Raw genomic sequence first — 23,339 nt, forward strand, 5'->3', positions numbered from 1 at the left:
CTGTAGTTCTCTGTCGGTGGAGGCTGTACTAATGCAGGGCTAAACGGCAGCAGCACACCTGGGCCCTGCTCTCAGGAGCAGGTCCATCAAACCGCAGCGTGCTCTGGGTTCGGCAGAGAGGCGGAGAGGAGGCGCACTGACCTGGGAGAGGACGTGGTTGCCCGGCTGGTGCGGGTGCGGGTGCGGGTGCTGGTGGGGGGCGGGCGCGGGCGGAGGCGGGGGCAGGGGCTGCTGGGTCCGGCCCTGCTGCTGGCCCACCGCGGGGTTGTAGACCACGGCGCTGCCGTCGGGATTCACGAAGGGCTGGCCTGCGGGCGGACAGGTAGGCCGTCAGACACGCAGACACGCCGCACGCTTACCGCCCACCGCGTTCACACGGAAACCTGGGCGCTTACCGCCCACCGCGTTCACACGGAAACCTGGGCACACAACGCCAGGGGCGTGTTCACACGGAAACCTCAGCGCACAACGTCAGGCGTGTGTTCACACGGAAACCTGAGCGCACAACGCCAGGCGTGTGTTCACACGGAAACCTCAGCGCACAACGCCAGGCGTGTGTTCACACGGAAACCTCAGCGCACAGCGCCAGGCGTGTGTTCACACAGAAACCTCAGCGCACAACGCCAGGCGTGTTCACATGAAACCTCAGCGCACACCCAGGCGTGTGTTCACACGGAAACCTCAGCGCACAGCGCCAGGCGTGTGTTCACACGGAAACCTGAGCGCACAGCGCCAGGCGTGTGTTCACACGGAAACCTCAGCGCACAGCGCCAGGCGTGTGTTCACACGGAAACCTCAGCGCACAACGCCAGGCGTGTGTTCACACGGAAACCTCAGCGCACAGCGCCAGGCGTGTGTTCACACGGAAACCTGAGCGCACAACGCCAGGCGTGTGTTCACACGGAAACCTCAGCGCACAACGCCAGGCGTGTGTTCACACGGAAACCTGAGGCCTTCTGCTCCGCCTCTCTACACACTGTCTGTCCGACACAATAACCCGTCCTGGACTACACCCTGCGGCTGTACGTGAGTTTGGGCATCAGACTATGCGCAGTAAAACCCGGGCACAGGCAGGCGATAGGAACACACAGCCTTACACTGTAGATCTGAACGCCTTCATTTCTCATGCAGTGTAAAGAGTCTTCACAGAGAACTGTTTAAAATGGCCGCCTGAGCAGGCTTGCTCCATGGACCCTTTGAGCTGCAACATCACACACGTGTGACTAGAATGTTCTAAACTGAGCATTCTAATGCTGATGTCACAATCACTAGTGGTAATTCATTTTGAAAGCAAAGAGTTCTAGAACACTGACTAAGAATTTTGGGTGGAAACCCCCCCCCCCCCCACCCAAAAAAAAAAAACAGCCCCTAGCTATTCAAAGGGTTAAGAAAGAGTCAATGTCACATAATTTAGTGAAACAGGAAATAGAGCAACAGCAGCACAGACCTGTTCCCGGCCTGATTGTTTTATTGATCGTGTGAGCTCGTGTATGAACGCTACTGGCTTTTCTGAGGAACAGAACGGCATGCTGGGAGTCTGCTGGGTGGGGGGGGGGGCAGCTGGCATGTCCGTTCGCCCGTTTGCCTGTCATCCCCGGGCATGAAGTGGCTGTCTAACCTCCCACGCAGACCACCCACTAACCGCTCCCGAAAACTCCTGTCCCGCTCGGAGCGCCCCCCCCCCACCTTCCCCTAAATGAATTCCATCCCTAAATGTGTTCCACCATGACAGGGGAAAAAAATTCTAATTTTCCCAACTCCGTGAAAAAAGGTCAATAAGCAATTACACACTGGGGCTGACGCTCAGAATGTGTTAGCGGCACAGCTAACCGTACAGCCCTCTTATCGGCCTCATGCATATTTTAAGGAGCGGCAGAGCGGGCGGACCGAAGTGGCGCACGTTAGAAATCAGCGGCTAGACTCTCGACGTTTTTCAGATTTGTTTTCCTAGACAGCGCGGCTTCCTTATCCATTTTTCAGCTCACACACGGGAGCTTGTTTTGACGGGGACTGGATTTAGCGATCCTAGCACTTAAGGTTATTGTGTTTCGAGGACATTCGCTCCTGTCGGGAAAGGAATGTAATTCATATGCAAGCGGCAGCATCAGACAGCGCAAACTGTGTAAAATCCGTCTGTGTCAGAGCGCCTCTTCCCCCAGCTGTTTCACACAGCAATCAGACAACAAAACAACTTAATAATCTGTCAACAAAAAAATGAGTCGACTGCATTCACACTCAAATGTATTCACATCACAAAAAACTGCACAACTGTGCCATTTCAATCTCCCACAACTGTGATATCATAATTTCTGCCCCCCCCCCCCCCCCCCACACCAAAATAAAACTAACCCCATCACTTACTGTAATGCTGCACATAAGAAGCTGGAAAAAAAAAATCCAGTTTCTGAATCGTGTTAAAAAAACCTGTTAAGCATCCAAAGTCAGGGGAGAACACAGGAGAGAAATACGCAAAAAAACCCAAAAGAACAAAATCCGCTGGCAGAGCGCTCTCCCACTGTTACACAGTAACAACAAACACTTAGATCTGTCACAAAAATGAGTCGACGATCACACCAAATGTATTCACACACAAAAGACTGCACAACTGGCCAATTCACAACTGTGAATCAACTGTCGCCCCCCCACACCAAAATAAACTACACCCATCACTTACGTAATGCTGCACATAAGAAGCGAAAAAATCAGTTTCTGATCGTGTAAAACTGTTAACATCCAAGTCAGGGACAGCCAGATACACAGTGAGTGAGCCAGATACACAGTACACACACAGGACCTAGCCAGAGTGAGCCAGATACACAGTACACACACACACACACACACGTGTGACCTAGCCAGAGTGAGCCTAGTCAAAAGGTACCAACCTGTGTGTGGGTTGAGCAGAATACTGCCAGGCGGTATCCCTGTGACTTCCAACGGAAGCAAATAGTAGCTAGTGTTAGCGGTGGCGGCGGCGGCGGCGGCGGCGGGGGACGGGCCGCCGCGGGCCCCCTCGTAGGGCGCGGAGCTACTAGCGCTGGCGGCGGGGTAGGCGGCGGCGGGCGGCCCGTGGCCGGGCTGGGTTAGAGCCGGGGCGGGGAGGGGCAGCTGGGAGCGTGAGAGCGAACCCGTGGACGACCCTACACTACTAGACGACTCGGAACCTGGGGAGGGAGCAACGAGAAGGTCTTTACCCACGGGCAGCGAGAGACACCATGCGCCTTATGCTAAATGGGAGGGGTGGGGGGGACACCCTGCATGCTGGGGAGTGGGGGGTTATGGAGTTATGGTGCCAGGTAGCCAAGCAAAGCCACTTTCATTCCGTGGTGAATGGCAGCGCAGAGCCGGCGCGGCCTGAATTCATTGGCTACGAGCGGGACGACTGTTCCGGACGGCCAATCCCAGCGGAGCAAAGCTTCGGTCTACGCCTGCTGCACTGTAAACCAAATCGGTGCGCCGAGGTAACGAAGTCGGGCCAGAATCTGGACTTTGCTTGCGTTTGTGCAACCAAAGCGAGCTCACGTGACCGTTGAATTCAGACGTGCAGACGCGTTCAGAGGAGAAACCGAAGGAACAAACAAAGATGGCCGCTCACGTTTCTGCTAGCGGTAGAAACTGATCACTTAAAACGACGGGGATGGACGAAAATAATCTGAATAATGTTGCCAAAAAAGATGGACGGATGTACAAGGGTATGCGAGGAGGGGGGGGGAGTGGGCGGAAGACGGAACACAAGCAGGACACACGACTGACGGAACCAAAAATGCGTCACGCGTCCAAGCACGAATTTGCCACGTGCCGAGCCGAGCAATGGCCATCTTGTGCCATCGCACAATGGGGAGGGGCAAAGAAAAACAACAAAAATAAATGAATAAATAAATTAAAAATAAGAGAAACCCACACGGTGGAAATGGCATGAGCGCAAGTACAGATGGCAGTACTCAAACAAAGGCCCCCTGAACGATGCAGGCGGAGAGGAGGAAGCCCTGCGCCCGAGCAAAGGAAGTTCTGAACACTCCTCTCTCTCTCTCTCTGAACACTCCTCCCTCTCTGCGTGTTCAGGGACGCTGAGCGAACGAGCACACAGTGAAGCACTGCTTTCGACCTGAACCAACACCGACCCAGGAGCGCTGTGCACTCTGCAGAACGTCCACAGACTCGGGGTAACACGCGGTTACTCAACGTCAGACCAAGACCTGCGACAGTTAAAAAATGGCCCCAAAGGGCTTTGGTAAGAGTCCAGGACGGCAGCGAAGTGAAAGTGATCGTGATTTAAAGGCCCCCACTTATTTGCTACAGGTTGTATGAAATGCTTGGTCGCTCGCATTGTCTTAATGTGTCCCAATTAAGCAGGTAAAATATGACGTCTGTAAAAACGTGACATTTCACCACGCCCCCCACAAAAAAAATCACAAGACAAACTTTCCGGTTAGATTTAGCCCCAGATCTGACGTAGGTTCTGGATTACCATCAAAGCAGCTGATCGTTTTTGATCAGCATTTGATTTTCTGAGCAACGTTCACCTTCCTGTTCGGCGGGAATTCTCGGGCAAATTGCCGCAGGTGCACCTGTTCAGATTCACAGATGAATCCAACAACCACACAAATCAAAACAAATGCATGTTTGATTTAGAGGATAATTACTTTGATGGGACTTAAAAAAAAATCTTTTCAGCTACATTTATAATCAACAGTAAGAGCCTGGATGTAACCTCTCAGTGTGCTTTACTCTCTAGCTAAGTAGCCTGGTATGCTACAGGTAAACCAGGTAAACTAGTTTGTGATTGCCCTCAACTTAGGGGTCCGGCTCTGGCTTGAACATGTAGAGTTTCCAGCCATCCCTTCTAATATGGAGAAGAATAACATGTTACACCCCTTACTGAATACGGAACTGAGTTTGTTTCGTATTTCCCTACGCAAAGCTCCCTACACACAAACAGTCTTTCGCGATAGCGAGAATAGCATAATCATAAAAAATTCAAACCAGTTTCACATGAAGTAGTTGAGAGATGCAGAATCAGCGTGGCAGCAGGCAATGCTGCAAGCACTGCTCTACTGTCTGTGTGTGTGTTAGTGTGTCAGAGGCATCTAACTGTTCCTGTCAATCCTTTCACAGTGTGTGTAATGTGTTTGTGTAATCCACTCAACTGTTCCTATACAGTTCTGTGGTGTAATCCCTGTGAGAACCGTTCGGAAGCCATGTTCACTTTTACAACAGGAGTTGTGCGGGCAGGAGATGGGAGGGGCACTCCTGTCATTACCGGTCAGATAACCAATCAAGACAGAGCATGTGGGGAAAGAAAAAAAAACAAACAAAAAAACAGCATGCAACACACACTTAAAAACGGCCAAGAGTTCTGTAATTGTTCTTATTTTTAAAAAACCTAAAGAACGTGTTTGATAGACCTTGTGGAAAAGATATAAAATGGCAGAAGACAGAATAATTGGGGACCTTTACAACGCAACCCAGCACACGATATGGCACAGCTATTCCGATAGGCAGCGGGACAGTGGAGGCCAGGCATGCTGAAACAGGTGCTTCACTGTGGTGTTCAGAAAGCAGAATGCCTGGGGCTGCTTTTTCCATGTGCGTATGGGATTCGGTTTGGGGGTGGGTGGGGGGGTATGTGAGGGGTGCGGGGGGGGGGGTGGGTGGGGTGGGCGGGGGGGGGGGTAGCCACTCGCCTGTCTTGGACAGCCTGCCCGTGCTCTTGCTGCTGGCGGAGCTGTCGCCGCGGATCAGCACCGAGATGCCGCTGAAGCTGCTGGCCTTGGTCATGGCGGGCTTCAGGTTCCGGTACGAGCTGTCCGAGTCCGTGCTGCTCCAGGGCCGCGGCTCCGAGCACTTGGGCTCGTTCTCCGAGCTGCTCTGCCGGCTGTTCGTGGACCGGCCGTCCTTCAGCCTGGCGACACGGTTTTAGCACGTTAGCTCGAAGCGCTACATACTCCCCCCTCCTCTCCAGAACTATTCGCTGACTTTTGGGCATCGGTGGGGAAAACGGCGCGACACGTATCACAGTGATATTCAAACACAGATAAAAAAGTATTTTAACAAAAAAGAGCGCATGACAGTACTTAAAAATCTGCCGTCTCTGTTGTGTGCTGTTGGAGGCCTCGTCCTCCTGGATTCTCTTATCTAGCGGGAAAATGTCAGGACCCTGCAATAAAAATAAAATAAATAAAGTTATACATTCAATTATAACCTGTGCATGATGCTGACAACTCACAAAAATGACAATCGCCTGAAATAAGAGTTCAGCTGCACTTCCATTATTCACAGATTCCCACTTGTGCAGGGTTTTCCCTGTACGACATCTCAATACGTGGGTGATGCTGTAAGAGCTGAACCTGACAGTGATGCCCAAGTTTAGTCAGAATGATCACTGGTAATTGTATTTAAGGGGAGCCTCACGTCCTGGGCGAAGATCCTCTCGCGGGCCCGCTGGTACTCCTCCTCCCGCTCCTCTATCGACTTGCTCCTGCGGTCGTCCTTCAGCCGCATCCGCATCTGAGAGACCAGGAAAACAGCGGGGTTACCCACTCACCTGAGCGAGCCAAACACTGCTCCAAACACACTTCTCCAAACACTGCTCCAAACACACTTCTCCAAACACTCCTCCAAACACTGCTCCAAACACTGCTCCAAACACACTTCTCCAAACACTCCTCCAAACACTCCGCCAAACATTTCTCCAAACACTTCACCAAACACTACAAACATTTATCCAAACACACTCCTCCAAACACTTCTCATCACCAATCGCTGCCCCACTCTGATCAATTCCAAGTGACCCGACAGTAGGCTTTAACGCAAGAGTCCGTTTCCAATCGTCAATAAAGAAATATTAGATCTGCTCAGCATCACTAAGAGAATCATGACCCATGATTAGTTTCAGCCCAAATCCAAACTCCCAACCACATTCATTAGAACTTGGATTCTGACCCAGGATCAGTATCTAGAGATAATAACATGTATAAAACATGTACATGTAGGGCTGCAAAATATTAACAACAAACTGTGCTTTTTAAAGCACCTCAGTCATCATTTTCAAAAAAAATGTATGTAATTTCTTTTGTCTCCTATATTTGTGGACTTTCCAGTGACTTCCCAGTCTTTCCGGGCTCCCTGATGGAAAGCGGGGTGGCGGACGCCTACCATGTTGTCATCTTTGTCCATGCTGGAGTTGTCCCTCTTGAGAATGTACCGTTTCTGGAAATCGTCCGTCTTGTCGTCCTTAATGTGCTCTGAAAACTTCTGATCCGGTCTGCGGGTGGGCGAGAAGACGTTTCAATCATCTCCATTTTCCCCACATAGAGCATTCACAGCATTACAGCATGGGGATAATAAAGCTACTCAAAATTCAGTCCACAGAAGACGAGGCAACGGTGATTTGTTTTTAAAATGGAGCCGACTCGGGGGCTGAATTTTGAGCGGGGCGGAAGGAGAGAGCGCTCACATTCTTGTATTGCTAGTTTTGTTGATGATGACAGACTTCCCGGACTGATCCACGTTGTGATCGAGCCCGAAGTAGGCGGCAACCCTGTGCAGCAGCATCCGGTGGTACGACGTCATGGGCGGGAACTTCCTCCTCTGGCTTCTGGGACAGTAATTAGAAGGACAGAACCATTTAAATTTACACATTTACATGCGATATATCATATTTATATGCATATGAGATCATGGCCGGGGGCGATTCCATTTTCAATTTAAGTCAATTCGCCAAATTAAACTTTAATTCAATTCATGAATTTAGAAAATCTCATACAGAACATAAACCCATTTTTAACTTTGATTCATGAATTTATTTAACTGAAAATGGAACTGACCCTGAGCCCTGAAAGACACGGATGGCAAAATTCTGACGACGAAGGAATTCACTTACTCATTATTACTGATAAAATCGAGGATCTCCTGTTCCAGTTTCAGCAGCATCATTCTGTCCCTGAAATGACAAACGGCGCAATTCATTTACAGCCCGCCCATAAAGAACTGCAGCCCGACCCCCATTCTCACAGATTTCACACTGTGATTAATCGCATTTGTTGAAGTCCAGATAACATCTGCCAGGGTAGGTAGACAAAAAAAAACTTTCCAAAAAGAGAATTAAATTGTCTTAGTAAATCATAAATGAAATGAATGAATGAAATATAATGATATAAATACTTATTTACAGTATTATATTTTATAGTACACACCTGGGGTTGTTTTTCAAAGTGTTAACTAGGAACTCATGGAGATCAATACCAGTAGAGTCTGTATATTCCTGACTGGAATCTGGAGGGGGGAAAAAGAAGCCATTTAAAAATATTTCAGTGTAGAAGGAGGTGTCACTCCAACATGTCTTCACACACTACAAGCACGGGGGAAAAGGATCAGCAGGTTTCATTCTAACACGACAGCGCTGTTCTACCTGAGTCATGACCAGATCTGAAGGGTAAAGCCCCTTGAATCAGATCAGTGACCTTGGGTATTACAGTACTACATTACCCATAGTTCTCTCAGTCCCACGGGCCTAAGAGCTCACGCTCCAGTACTACATCCCCCACAGCTCTCTCAATCCCATGGGCCTAAGAGCACATGCTCCAATACTACATCACCCACAACTTCCTCTGTCCCACGGGCCTAAGAGCACATGCTCCAAGACCACATCACCCACAACTCCCTCTGTCCCACGGGCCTAAGAGCACATGCTCCAAGACCACATCACCCACAACTCCCTCTGTCCCACGGGCCTAAGAGCACATGCTCCAAGACCACGTCACCCACAACCCATGGGCCTAAGAGCACATACTCCAGTACTACAATGCCCACAACTCCCTCTGTCCCATGGGCCTAAGAGCACATGCTCCAGGACTACATCCCCCACAACTCCCTCTGTCCCACGGGCCTAAGAGCACATCCCCCACAACTCCCTCTGTCCCACGGGCCTAAGAGCACATGCTCCAGGACTACATCCCCCACAACTCCCTCTGTCCCACGGGCCTAAGAGCACAGACTCAGGCTCACCTCGAGACAGCATCTTGCGCGGCATTTTGTCAGTCTTCTCCAGCTTGTCAGCACTTTTCTCCTTCTCGTCCTCATTCTTCACCGCCTGATCTTCTTTATCAAAGGACTGGGAGAGCTGGATCTGAATTTTATCCTGCAGAGGGGGGGGGGAAAAAGAAAGTGGTTTTGCTGTATTTTGTATTGTGAAAGGACATTTTACACAACGGATGAGAGACCGGTTGAATTCCCATCTATTTTAGCCAGCAGTCTCCTTCACTTGGTTCAAAGTTAATTAAAAGATATTAGAGGGGTTTACATGCTATGCAAAACAGGCCATATGCAGACCTAACATGGAGCTGTACAATTTATCAACAAAAAGCCTCCTGATCTCAAAAAACAGCATCATCAGAACCCTGTGCTTCCCATTAAAAAAAGCCTGTGAGCACAAACACTTTTGCAATTATTTTGGAAGGGTTACCACCCACCCCAATGATCAAACTGACTGCACAGCGGTTAAAATTTAGAGACAAGATCTGAGACAAGATGAACAAAACACAATTCATTTTCAAAGCACTGTCCACCACTGGGGAAAAAAAACTCACTCAGAAGAAAAGCGTTTTGTTCTTTTTTTAAAAACGTCTTTGGCCCTGAACCAAAGGCCACCGCAAGTCTCGGGTCTTCAAAGCACGGCCTTGCTTTACCCCCCTCCCTCCCCCCCTCCCTTGCTCTGGCTGCTTTTTTCGACAAATCGGACTTTCCCTTCCCCCACCATTTCTAAAACTCGGGAGACAACGTCGGCCTTTGGAAACCGAGCCGAGCGACATGCGAAGGCGGCGGGGGGCCGAGCAGGTCAGGGGCGGCAGTGTAGCACAGTGGGTAAGGAGCTGGTCTCGTAACCTAAAGGTCACAGGTTCGATTCCCGGGTTGGACACTGCCGTTGTACGCTTGAGCAAGGTACTTAACCTGCATTGCTCCAGTATAAAGCCAGCTGTATAAATGGATGCAAACTATATAGAAGTCGCTCTGGATAAGAGCGTGTGTTAAATGCCTGTGATGTAATGCAATGAGCAGGGAATCTCTTTCAGGGGCTCAAATACACACGTGCGGAATGCATTTCCTGTTACACCCTGCTATGGCCGCTCAGTCTTTCTCTCACAAGGTAAGGAATATCTAACCCTGCGCTTCTGAACTCCCCTTGATGTTTTCACGTACTGTATACCCACCACTGCAAACACAGCTTGCTTCCCCCTTTTGTCAAAATACATTTGTATTATTTTTTTGAACAAAAAAAAAAAACACAACGCTGTTCTACACAGGGAATAAAATAAGAATGTCAAATGCGGCAATGTTCTGTTTTAGACTATTAAGACAATCTTTTTTCCTGTCAAACCCAGAGCTGCCTAGACTTGCAATAAGAAAAAAATAGTCAGCAAATATTTGTCTTTCAAAGACGGAGCACTACCTTTCCCAAAACTGGCGCTTGTCGGTTATAAAACATACCCAGAATGCAATTTAACCTGTCCAAACCTTTCTCGAGCTGCCATGTTGAAAATGTGCTGTTTGGGTGTGATGGATGCATTTAATCACAGTGCGCCAAACACACAGTGACAGTTTGAAAGACACTGTGCGGAACGAGAGTGGAGGTAAAGCCGAATGAGTCGATGGAAGCGGCGCTCTCATTGGTTATCGGTCGCTGGGTGAAATGGCAGGCGCTCTGACTGGCTATTGGTCGCATGGTGAAATGGCAGGCGCTCTCATTGGTCATCGGTCGCTGGGTGAAATGGCAGGCTCTCTCGCTGGCTATTGGTTGCATGGTGAAATGGCAGGCGCTCTTGCTGGCTATTGGTCGCTGGTTGAAATGGCAGGCGCTCTGACTGTCTATTGGTCTCTGGGTGAAATGGCAGGCGCTCTGATTGGCTATTGGTCGCTGGGTGAAATGGCAGGCGCTCTCGCTGGCTATTGGTTGCTGATTGAAATGGCAGGCGCTCTCGCTGGCTATTGGTCGCTGGGTGAAATGGCAGACGCTCTGACTGGCTATTGGTCGCATGGTGAAATGGCAGGGGCTCTCATTGGTTATCGGTTGGTTGGTGATATGGCAGGCTTTCTCGCTGGCTATTGATCGCTGGTTGAAATGGCAGGCGCTCTCGCTGGCTATTGGTCGCATGGTGAAATGGCAGGCGCTCTCATTGGTTATCGGTTGGTTGGTGATATGGCAGGCGCTCTCGCTGGCTATTGGTCGCTGGGTGATATGGCAGGCGCTCTCGCTGGCTATTGGTCGCTGGGTGAAATGGCAGGCGCTCTCGCTGGCTATTGGTCGCTGGTTGAAATGGCAGGCGCTCTCGCTGGCTATTGGTCGCTGGTTGAAAAGGCAAGTGCTCTCGCTGGCTATTGGTCGCTGGGTGAAATGGCATGCGCTCTCATTGGTTATCGGTTGCTGGGTGACATGGCGGGCGCTCTCATTGGTTATCGGGCGCTGAGTGAAATGGCGGGCGCTCTCATTGGTTATCGGTCGCTGAGTGAAATGGCGGGCGCTCTCATTGGTTATCGGCCGCTGAGTGAAATGGCGGGCGCGCTGGCGTTAGTGCGATGGGCCAGGGCGGTGACTACGCGGCGGAGCATTCTGGGGGATTACCTGGTGTTCTCGTGGCGGGTCAGTAAAAGGGGGAGAGGAGGATTCTTCGCAAACGGCCAGGCTCCGAACTAACTTTAACTTTGCGTTAGACTGGGGGAGAGTACTGATGGTTAGAGAGAGTCATGTTCAATCAATGAAAAAAAAAAGTGCAGGTAAGAGTTTCACCACAAACCAAGAGCCACGGACACTTCCGCAAAAAGAAAAAAACAAAAAACAAAAAAAAACCAAACCACGACTCAATCCCGTGCACTACAAGCAAAGCTGACGGACAATTTTCAGATCTCAAGATGGACGCCATCTTTTACTATCACTCGAAGGCCATTTGTCTTCATGCAGCTGCTTAAAGCACTGGCAATCAATCCTTAATTGATGATTTGATATTTGATACTGCTCTTGAAAATCTGAAAATCATGACTAAACCAAAGTGTAAAACAATAAAAAAAATGTAACTACTGCACATACACGCATTCCTTTCCAGTTCAAATGAAGCACTTCAGAAAATGTAAATGCCATTTGCAGTAAGATGCATACTATTACAGTTTATAAGAGACAAGATTAAATATTAATAATAAAACAACAGGTTCCATTATTATTAAAACAACTAGTGAATAGCAAGGCACCATATCAAGCAAAAACATGATTCTAAACATGCTGCTTTACTGTACCTTCGACCGCTTTGCAGTTTGTCCGGACGTTTGCTGCTGCGCAGTAGGCAAGACAGAACAGACCATAAAAGACAGGTCTGCAGTACCGCGATGCCCGTCAGCGTTCAGACCAACTCTTACACAATCATCTACATCACTGACCATGGCGAAGAACACACACCAAAAACTGATCATTCCAGAAACTGCAATAATCGTACTTAGCTCATATCCCCCCCCCAAAACGTCAGTGGTTTTAAGCTTAATTCAGAGTACAAATATTTAAAGGTAACAGTTAAACTATGAGTCTGATACCATCTAAACTGAGCGTGGGAGTCTATAAGCTTTAAGAACATGTGTGAGGTTTCGGGAGTTCACTGTACAGAGTGGTGAGTTAAACCCGCACACATCTCTACATTGCGGTGGTGAATCCGGGTGCACCCGTGTTTCTGAACTCTGGGATGTGGAGGAGGTGGGGGGGCGTGGCAGAGCGGTTACTCCCTCCCCCCCCCCCCACTCATCGCGACGCAGGAAGTTAGCGGTATGAGATCATCAGGCTGGGCCCCGGTTCCTCCTCCCCTCCCACTTTTATTACCCTGCTGATCGTCCTTCCCTCTGGGATGAGGCAAAATTTTCAGAAAAATCCCCCAAACATTTCCAGAGAAAGGAACATAGGCGAGACCCAAAGAGTCGGGGCTCTTTCAAAAGACGTTTCGGCAAATGGCGCAGCTACCGCGAAGTCTGCTGCTCGAGTCCAGAGACCGCCAGACAGGCTGGACCCGCGAACCTTTCGAGCAGACGCGAGACCCTCGCATCTAAGACTCAGAAAAGAGCGACGTGCTGCTTTCAAAAGGTTTCACTGTCTCTGCCAAGAAACCTCTGTAGCACCTCCACCGCACACGCACACAGACACACCTGCACTCAATTACGGTCTACCACTTCCCTAGCCGAACGCTAACCCACACCTCCTCCACACGCGCACACACACACACACACACAGACACACAGACACACGCACACACACACGCGCACACGCACACGCACACACCTGCACTCAATTACGGTCTACCACTTCCCTAGCCGAACGCTAACCCACACCTCCACCACACGCACACACACACACACACACACGCACGCACGCACACGCGCACGCACACGCACGCATGCACAGACACACACACACACACACACACACGCACACGCACGCACGCACACGCACACGCACTCGCACACGCACACGCACACGCACACCCAGACACAGACCTGAACTCAATTACGCTCTGCCACTTCCCTAGCCGAACGCTAATCCACACCTCCACCACACGCGCACACGCTCGCACATACACACACACACACACACTCGCACACGCACACGCACACGCACACGCACACGCACACCCAGACCTGAACTCAATTACGGTCTACCACTTCCCTAGCCGAACGCTAACCCACACCTCCACCACACGCACACGCACAGACACACACGCACACACAGACAGACGCACGCACGCACGCACACACTCGCACGCACACGTACGCACACGCGCACACACGCACACACACGCACGCACGCACACGCACACACGCACACGCACAGACACACACGCACTCGCACTCGCACACCCAGACACAGACACAGACCTGAACTCAGTTACGCTCTGCCACTTCCCTAGCCGAACGCTCATCCACACCTCCACCACAGAAGAAGACTCTAGTGTAGGACTCCGGCGGCTGTGTTAGCGGGCTACCCGCGTGGGTGTCACATGACCGGGCGGGCGGGCGAATGAGGCGGCGGGCGCCGGACGGGCCGTCGGTTACCTGCGCTTCGTTCTTGCCCTCGCTCTCGTCCTTCTCGGGCTCGGTTTGTTCCTGGCTCTCTGATTGGCTCAGGCCGTCTCTGGGCGCCGAGTCGGCCTCCTCCGTCTCCAGCCCTCTCATGGTCTCGTTTGTTTCCTTTACGGCGACAGTATCCGACATCCTCATCAGAGAAGGTTACTTGGAGCTTCTACCAAAAGCCTGGAACCTGGAGAAAGAGAGAGAGGTCAGCACGGCGTGTTTCAAACGCAGACCGTGCTCCTCCAGAACAGCCTACAGCAGCAGGACAGGCGAACAGAAGGAGAAATTATGAAACTCGGCACTGAAGTGAATTTCTCATAACTATCACTGGCTGGATGCAGACAGGAGATGCGTTTCTTCAAACACAAAAAAAAACACAACGTTAAACGTGAGCCTTCGGTTTTCCACAAGCCCGCCCGAGCTTTGCGGACAGCCTGCGCCAGTCCTGGAGCCCAGGGGACCGGCAGCACCTGGTACGAAACGCGTTGGCCGTTTGCGAAACGCGGCGAAATGTACACAGACGTGCTAATTGGATCACAGCACGTCTGATGGGCCTGTTCGCACGTTGGCCGTGCGCTGGAGAAACGGGAGAGTGTGAGCAGACCCAGGAGAGAAAATGCTTTCATTCTCCACTTTCTCTCCGCCCCCCCGTCCCCCCCACCGCGTTTCCATTAACCTCGACAAGCGCTGTCCTCTCCGCCACACGACGGATTCCACCGCGTCTCATCCCATTTCGGTCCTGCAGAAGTGTTCCCTGTGCTTCCAGCGACTGTGCTGAAATGCTTGGGGGTGAGGAGCATAAGGGGAGATGGACCTCAGTCTGGAGGCGAAACGTGTTCTACCTGCGAGGGTATTTTGGTCCTGGGGCCTGGACCTGGACTTCTCATTTAGCTCCCCCACTTCCCAAACGCTCCCTTCCCTCTGCCTTGGGGACGGTAGAGCCCCCCAACCCCCCCCCCCCCCCCGTGCTCCTCCTGTAACACCTCCTCCAACACCTCCCCTCAGAACCTGTACAACCCTATGCAGCACATAGACCACTGCCCATCACACACCTGGACCAAACTCGGGCTTAGCTTGCCCTTAGTGTGGCCTAAGATCTGGAGCCTGCGATAACGTACAGGTGATTTACTGTTTTGTGCTCATTACCCAATGTGCTTTGCGGCTCTGGGCCTGTGGCGGCGTCCCGCTGGTGAGGAAGAGGAGGAGCCTCGGGTCCCTCGGGGTGCTGTGGGCCGGGGTGCTGCTCGTGTTAGGCCTGCTGGACGCTCTGGGGAAGAGTCCCATGTCCCTGTCACCAGCACTGGCTCCAGGTCACAACAGCGCTGCCCCCCGACAAGCCAGTCATGCCCCTCAGAGACCTGCTGAGGGAAGGACAGAGGGGGGGGGTTGTTAGGGTGTGCGCGGTCAGGTGGTCAGAGTGCGCGGTCGAGGGGGGGGGGTGGGTTACAATATTCTTTTGCCATTCTGGCCAATAAAGAGTTGTCACAACAGGTTTCTTGTCACCCTGGACATGTGATAGTAGGCCATGAACCTAGGGGTCAAAGTTCACTCCAGCCCAGGCCATTCAGCTTTTATAACGAAAGACGGTGTCATAAAAAATAAGTTCCTCCTTGTCATTATGACATCACAATTTAAAGGGAATGGGCACTTCATTCCGATGTGTTATCAGTTTAACACTACCTAGTGATGCATTTGGCTGAACAAGCTAGCAGCAAGCTAGCTCAGTAGATATTGTAACGATAACATTGTATTATCAATGTAGCTAACCTACATATCTTAGCGTGCAAACTGGCTGTGCTAATTTGTTGGCTGTGAACACACTCTAATTTAAAATGGTTAGCTACCTACATTGGGCTATATTTCATTAATGGAATATGATATTTATAGCAATCTCAATTATAGTGACTACTTATCCAGCTACCAGACTGGACGCATTTAATCGTTTAACACACACACACATTTTATAAACACAAAGTTAGCACTGCTGTTATTTACTGTACTGCTTATATTTATTTGTACTGCTCAAAGCATATGGATAAAAAATGTAAAAAATCAGTGACCAATAAGCAAACTCCCTGCTTTACCAGAACCGCGTTCCCTGACTATAAAACCCGACCCTGACGCCTCCCAGGTCCCGGGGGGGGGGGTCACACAAACAGCTGCCACAGACCAGAGAACGGCAGCTCATTCATAATCCCCTCCTGCAGGACCCCCTGTCTGCCTCAAAGCAGGGGAAAGCGCAGAGCATCGCTCGTTACTCAGAACGGCACACGAAGGAAGCAGAGGCAGATGCTCAGCGCTTCCACAGAGCTCAATCAAACACGCGGGCTCTGGTGCCGAAATGCCAGGATGCACTCCTGCCATCAATAAAACCGCAGACACCAGAGGCAAACACAGCTAGAGAACTTTATTAAAAGAAGGACAGCATCCGCTCCACGAGCGCCACGTACGAGCCAAGGCTTTAAATCCAACCCCAGTGACGGCACACGTACCCAAATAAACGCTTGTGCGGCGGAGCTCTGAGCATAGCGTGTCTATGGTGCTAATGGAGCTAGCGCAGCACGCTAATGCAGTGTGCATTATTAACACTGCAGAGAGGCCCGGCTCACTGGCGTTTACCAGATCCCACTGCAGAGAAGGGATAGGGGTGTGTACCCTGCACACACACACACACACACACACACACACACACACACACACACACACACACACACGCACGCCCGCATGCACGCAGACATACACACGCAGACACACACACACACACGCGCACACACGCACGCACGCAGACATACACATGCAGGCACGCACGCAGACATACACATGCAGATACATAGGCACAGACACACATAGACCCACAAACACAAAAGTCACAAGCACACACACACACTGCCGCTGTCTCCTGCCCAGTCTGATCTTCACCGTACAGACTCATGCTGAGTGACCAAGAACTGTTCATCTACACTAAAACAGAGCACAAGATCTACTGGAATATAATTACACAAAGGAACTATGTACACACTAAAAATAAACAATAAGGTGCACGACATACACATTCCCTTTCAATGAAAATAATTCCACTTGGTTTGAAGGCATTTTTGATCGAGATCACAATTCTTCACTTTCGCCTGCATATCGCACACCAGTACACCGTGAACATTTCACTCACGCGCCCCAAACCGTACAGATCAGGAAGCTAAACACAGGAGCGATCAAAAACAAAGTGGCATACCTGTGCTATGAACATGTCAGGGTCACCTTTAGACAGAAGGAAACGGACACCTTATCTTCACGAGAAAAGGACAATCCCAGAGGTTTAGAGAAGTCGTATTCATCTCAGACAGTGCTATTCCTGCAACTAATTTCTCTAATCCAAGTTGCTAGCTACACAACGAGTGTACTTTCAATCATTAATATAGTGTATTTTTTATTTGATCAAAGAGCTCGCTAGTAATCTTCTTTCATTACTTGTTGACTACGATTAGCTATGGTCTCGTGACAGGTAGCTGTTTCAGTGACACCGTATTGCCCTCTGCTGGATGCTTCTGACAATCTTCTGGGATAACAATCTTCCGAACATTTCTCCATATAGCCTGGTACTCTCTTTCTCATGGGAATGTTTCAGTTGTTGCTGAAATAAGGCGTCTATATTTAGGCATAGAAATATCGACATTATAACGATGACTAATTACACGGTCCGGCTGAAGCGGTGTGCCAATTTTCATCCATTACAATGCTCTCGAGTGGCTCTCCCGCCTTTTCAAATGGAAACGCATGCCCATTCACAAGCATCGACCTTAATTAGCAGCACTGCAGGTGCATTCCCCAGCATATCATGAGAAAAGACGGTGCGCTTGATTTGACCGAGCCAACAACGTTAGAGAGAATTCGAAAAGCCAAAAAAATTCAAATGCTTTTCATGAGGCGCATTTTTTGTCACACACACACACAAATCATTTCTGGTGGAAGTTAGCGATGATGTAATCTGTACTGGACCAGGCAGAGAGCCGTTAGTGCCCTACGCTGGGTCAGAGAGCCGTTAGTGTCCTACGCTGGGTCAGAGAGCCGTTAGTGCCCTACGCTGGGTCAGAGAGCCGTTAGCGCCCTACGCTGGGTCAGAGAGCCGTTAGCGTCCTACGCTGGGTCAGAGAGCCGTTAGCGCCCTACGCTGGGTCAGAGAGCCGTTAGCGCCCTACGCTGGGTCAGAGAGCCGTTAGCGCCCTACGCTGGGTCAGAGAGCCGTTAGTGCCCTACGCTGGGTCAGAGAGCCGTTAGCGTCCTACGCTGGGTCAGAGAGCCGTTAGCGTCCTACGCTGGGTCAGAGAGCCGTTAGCGCTCTACGCTGGGTCAGAGAGCTGTTAGCGTCCTACGCTGGGTCAGAGAGCTGTTAGCGCCCTACGCTGGGTCAGAGAGCCGTTAGCGCTCTACGCTGGGTCAGAGAGCCGTTAGCGTCCTACACTGGGTCAGAGAGCTGTTAGCGTCCTACGCTGGGTCAGAGAGCCGTGCGGCGCAGTGACTCTTTCAGGGCCCCTCCCACGGCCGCGCGGTTAATCGTGTGAAATCCGCGGCGGGGTCGGAGAGCCGGCCGGCTGCGCCGTGGCGGTAATCGTATGCATGCTTCTCCGCCGCTAAGCGAACCACTCAAGCGTAATTACGTTCTCAAACGGAGGAGAAAATGGCCACTCTGGAATGCACAAGAGCCGGTTTCAGGTCCCGGTGTGGGGCGAGCGAGGCCGCCCACGCCCGACGCCTGCTTCCTGAAGCTGCCCTTTCCCGCCCACGCCGCCGCACGCCGCGGAACATTCACTCGCTGGCATGAGGACCACCAGGGACCAGAAACCCTTTCCCCTGCGGCAGACAAGAGGGGCTCCAGCGAGGACACCTGGGAAAGGTCGGAGCCACTGTGGAGGTCTCTACCCGTACACCTGTGCAGTTTCCTGTTCACCATGGTGATCTCTATACATACCCCTTTCCGGTTTCCTGTTCACCATGGCGACCTCTACGTGCACAGCTGTGCGGTTTCCTACTCACCATGGTGTGCTCTACGTGTACACCTGTATGGTTTCCTGCTCACCATGGCGATCTCTACGTGTACACCAGTTCGGTTTCCTGCTCACCATGGCGATCTCTACGTGTACACCTGTGCGGTTTCCTGCTCACCATGGCGATCTCTACGTGTACACCTGTGCGGTTTCCTGCTCACCATGGCGATCTCTACGTGTACACCTGTGGGTTCCTGCTCACCATGGCGATCTGTACGTGTACACCTGTGCGGTTTCCTGCTCACCATGCGATCTCTACGTGACACCCTGTGCGGTTTCCTGCTCACCATGGCGATCTCTACGTGTACACCTGTGCGGTTTCCTGCTCACCATGGCGATCTCTACGTGTACACCTGTGCGGTTTCCTGCTCACCATGGCGATCTCTACGTGTACACCTGTGCGGTTTCCTGCTCACCATGGCGATCTCTACGTGTACACCTGTGCGGTTTCCTGCTCACCATGGCGATCTCTACGTGTACACCTGTGCGGTTTCCTGCTCACCATGGCGATCTCTACGTGTACACCTGTACGGTAGCTGGCTCACGGTCCAGCACCACTCTCTGGATTTCACACCAATCCACTTTCCTCAAATTGTGAGGTTACTTTTCTACATCCTTTCGACTTGGACTTCACAAAAAACGCCCTATACCCCCTCTCACCCCTCGCCAAATTTTGTTACCTCTAGGAGACATCCTGGAAGGAAGCGGACGCTGCAATCGCCCTCTGTCTGGCTCCGAAAACCATGTCGCTCTCAGATTTATGTCCCAGAGTTTCCGGGGAGACAGGGCCGCTCGGCCTGAGACTCCAGGACATAAATCTGAGAGCGGCGTGGTTTTGGAGCCGGACAGAGGGTGATCTAAGCCACACGCTACCTCCCCAACGTTTCCTCTCTCTCGGATCCACGCACCGCGACAGAGCCGCAAGCCGCCGAGGCTACTGTACGTAGCCAACAGCTGTAAGCTAGGCGAGTGCCCCGGGATCCATGTCCACCGTTAATTAGCCAGTGCGCACGCACGCACGCAGGCGGGCTCGAGAGATAACACATCTGGCGTTCCAGCGCCCTCACTTCCTCTCCGCGAAGAACCGCCGTCGTGCCCCAGCGACTTAACAGGAGCGACCGTGTACTGGATCGACCCCTCGCATCGATAATCCATACGCAAACGCGGGATAAGTTATCATCATCACCCCGCCCCGTTTAAGTGCTACAGTACCGTCGGTACAGAAGTAAATCTGGCCGATCCGCTGCTGGCCATGAATCCTTCAAGATACAAATAAGATACCCGCGGCCGTGTCCGCCCGCGACCGTGCAGCGTCGCCGCGCTATCGATTCTTGTCAGGCCTGAACAAATAATTGGCTTGCGCTACCCGGGCTCCGGCGAACGAAAAGCGAAGATTTATTACTCGGCACGTTCATCCATTACAAGAGTTTAACAGGTGACAGAGACGCGCTTGTCTGGCCGTGACACCGTAATCATTTCCCACTTTGGCTCACGCCTTGTTATTCTGGGGCAATTAAAGGAGCAAACGCCCTCTTCCAGAACACATTTTTTCCCCAAGTGTTAGCATTAAAATACTAATAGTATTAAAAAGTACTTGTTAAAATGTTAGCCAAACGTTAGCTTTTTTTGCGTGCGGTCCTTAGACAGTGTTATTCAGCCCAAACTCACGCACTGTTCCTTAAACCCGCAACCCACGTTCATCAATGCTCCCCAAAGTTTAAGTGGATTTTTAGGCTGTTATCGCATTTGCTATTACATTTGTTCGCTAGTGTGAAATTATTTCTTCTACATATGGGAAAAAGACTTATTCCCAAAATAATTACAACCAAATCCTTTTAAACAAACAGCTATGCGACATTAGCGGAATTAGCAATGAGAAAGCCGTGCATGAGACAGAAGAAACGTACCAAGATGTGGCAAGAGGACACCATTTTAATTAAATTCAGATCATAATTCATCACGATTCCCCCAGCGAAGAAACAGCATGATCTGCATTAATTATCTCTGTGATCTGTGGACCAGATACAGTGGGGAGAAGAGGCTAAAATAAAGTGCATTAAGTAGCTCAGTCCCCATCCGTGAGGAGCCGGCTGTTATTATTTTACAGCTAATTATAATTATGAATGACTGACAGATGGTAGCCGTTAGAACAGAACGCAGATAGCGGCGCTTCTAATGGTCTTGGGTTGACACAGTGCGGAACGTGCCGAAAGAGTTCGTTTTCAAAGCGATTCTTGGTGTATCGCATCTGGTGCCTGGAACATCTGCCACACGCCGCAAAGTTCAGCACCTTCTGCAGACAGTGATGGAGGGGAAAGCGTGCTGTGGGGCTGTGTTCTCCACAATGTGCACAGGAGCCGATTTCAAAATCATTTCCAACGCTACATTCTAAATGCTATATTAGAAATTGCGAATTATAAGGAATTGAACGCTTCAGGGAAGCACCCCGTTTGGGTTAAACGAAAGTGAAATGAGGGAACCAGAGAGGGGGGATGCAAAGGTTGAGGTCAAGATGAAGAATAAATTCACGCGCGGCGCTCATCCCCGCAGGCTCCTGCGCGCTGAATTATTGTCCGATAAGGAATTTCCTGTCGGGGTCATTACCTCCACTCAAACGCTCGCACTGCAGAATCGGAGCCTAATTGCCTTCACGAGACCATAATTCCCTGCCTTTCTTTCCATCCAAATGTAATTTGCGTCGTTCCGCGGTTGCATCAAGCGCGCTCCACTGCATGCTTCTCTCGCGCTCGCAGCGGGACTGCTCTTCAGCCTCGCGCTGATCATTAAGGTTTAGTAAAATGCGCATTACAAAAAAATGCGATGCGATCAAGATCCATCACTTCAGCCCGATGGATCTGACTGGCAATCAGACGCGTCTGAGTACCGCTTCACTTCGAAATTAATTATTTAAAAACGGCATTTACGGCGTGCTGTAACAATCTTGCGTGGTTGTAAAAACAGGCAGTTTATGCACTTAGGGAACAGACAGCAGCTTATGTGCCTGTTTTTTATTGGGCGAGAGGCTGGGTAAAGACCTACTTTAACCTTGTCCTACTTTCGAGGGCTTGATTGCCCTATTTGCAAAAATCTAATTAATGATTCCGGGAAACAATATTGCCTGAACACAGCCGGCAATGCACAGCAAATTACTCCACGCTGCGTCCTTAGCGCGAAGATTATTTGCTAATGGTCCCCCAAGGTATGTTCAGAGAACAGGAGTCGATGCAATTACGGACAAATTATTAGCAAATATATGAAGGTCTAGCAGAGCAGGCGTGATATACGGTCCCACATAGACCATCAGCGAGGAGCCATTGCAGTCGCATTTGCTGAGACACCTGTAAAACGGAAATAAAACTGCTGACCGGAACAGCGACAGCCAAACACAACTGCAGCTCCTTACTGGATTATTAGCGCTAATTAGCCCATAAACAACAAAAGGAAGTCGGGATACCGAGGGAGCGTGGATCAGTGAGGAAACAGTGTTCGGCTGCAGAACAGTGTGCAATTTAACGGTGTAAAGAAAAAGGGAGCTCAGCACTGTGACACATGATGACCTGTCATCAATCTCCATAGGTGTTTCATAGAACATGACTCAAAAAAAAAAAACAGTTACTGCTGTAGCTCCCAAACCTCTTGCCAGTGGCTGTCAGGGTTCTTTGGAAACACTGCTTGCACAAAACTGACTGAAATAGAAAAGAAAAAAAAAAAACTATTTAAATGAAAGCATACCATATTTTGCTGAAATATGAATAAGTGCGTTTGCTGTTCTTTTTAATAATGTGCACGTGGACAGCTCTGACCCGTCGTGCACCAAACACACACGTAACATACAAGACGCACAACGTGTATGACAACAAACACAGTAAATATGTGCAGAAAACAGACCAGGACACATTTTCCCCCGACAGACACCCAATAGAGACATCACACAAACTACAGCGGGCTGTAGGCGCCACCACCCCCCCTCCAGTTTTGGAGCTGGTGAATTTCAAGAGCGATGGAGTGACTGCAGTCATTCAGAGCACATGCTGGAAATTTCATCAGCATCTGTGCAGGGAGGACCGCTCTGTCAGATTTCACCACTACGCATTCTTAACCTGAGCACGAGGTAATTCACAAACCCACAGCAAATAATAATGTTTATGTGAGAACTAATGGACCGCGGCCAGAGAATGGCTGAATGCCAAATTGCGCAAATCCCCTTTT

At 50.5% G+C, this 23,339-nt stretch overlaps 1 protein-coding gene across 11 annotated transcripts in view; it reads right to left on the minus strand.

Annotated features, from left to right (window-relative positions):
• LOC135241349 (R3H domain-containing protein 1) overlaps positions 1-15,376 on the minus strand; it is a 32,759-nt gene extending 17,383 nt beyond the window's left edge. For 4 of the 11 annotated variants that reach the window (XM_064311629.1, XM_064311627.1, XM_064311626.1 and 1 more), the window contains exons 1-14: positions 15,238-15,376; positions 14,074-14,278; positions 12,280-12,315; positions 11,615-11,704; positions 9,004-9,136; positions 8,193-8,271; positions 7,880-7,939; positions 7,454-7,594; positions 7,153-7,261; positions 6,409-6,504; positions 6,072-6,154; positions 5,682-5,899; positions 2,883-3,161; positions 142-308 (exon numbers count right to left, since the gene is read on the minus strand). In XM_064311629.1, the coding sequence (XP_064167699.1) occupies positions 142-308; positions 2,883-3,161; positions 5,682-5,899; positions 6,072-6,154; positions 6,409-6,504; positions 7,153-7,261; positions 7,454-7,594; positions 7,880-7,939; positions 8,193-8,271; positions 9,004-9,136; positions 11,615-11,704; positions 12,280-12,315; positions 14,074-14,238 (1,656 nt within the window). In that variant the 5' untranslated portion in view covers positions 14,239-14,278; positions 15,238-15,376. Of the gene's footprint in view, positions 1-141; positions 309-2,882; positions 3,162-5,681; positions 5,900-6,071; positions 6,155-6,408; positions 6,505-7,152; positions 7,262-7,453; positions 7,601-7,879; positions 7,940-8,192; positions 8,272-9,003; positions 9,137-11,614; positions 11,705-12,279; positions 12,316-14,073; positions 14,279-15,237 lie in introns of all 11 variants that reach the window. The other 7 variants (XM_064311622.1, XM_064311624.1, XM_064311621.1 and 4 more) reach the window with 4 other exon arrangements.
• Between the last annotated feature and the right edge of the window lie 7,963 nt (positions 15,377-23,339).

This window comes from Anguilla rostrata, chromosome 15 (assembly GCF_018555375.3).
Source record: "Anguilla rostrata isolate EN2019 chromosome 15, ASM1855537v3, whole genome shotgun sequence".
Lineage (NCBI taxonomy): Eukaryota > Metazoa > Chordata > Actinopteri > Anguilliformes > Anguillidae > Anguilla > Anguilla rostrata.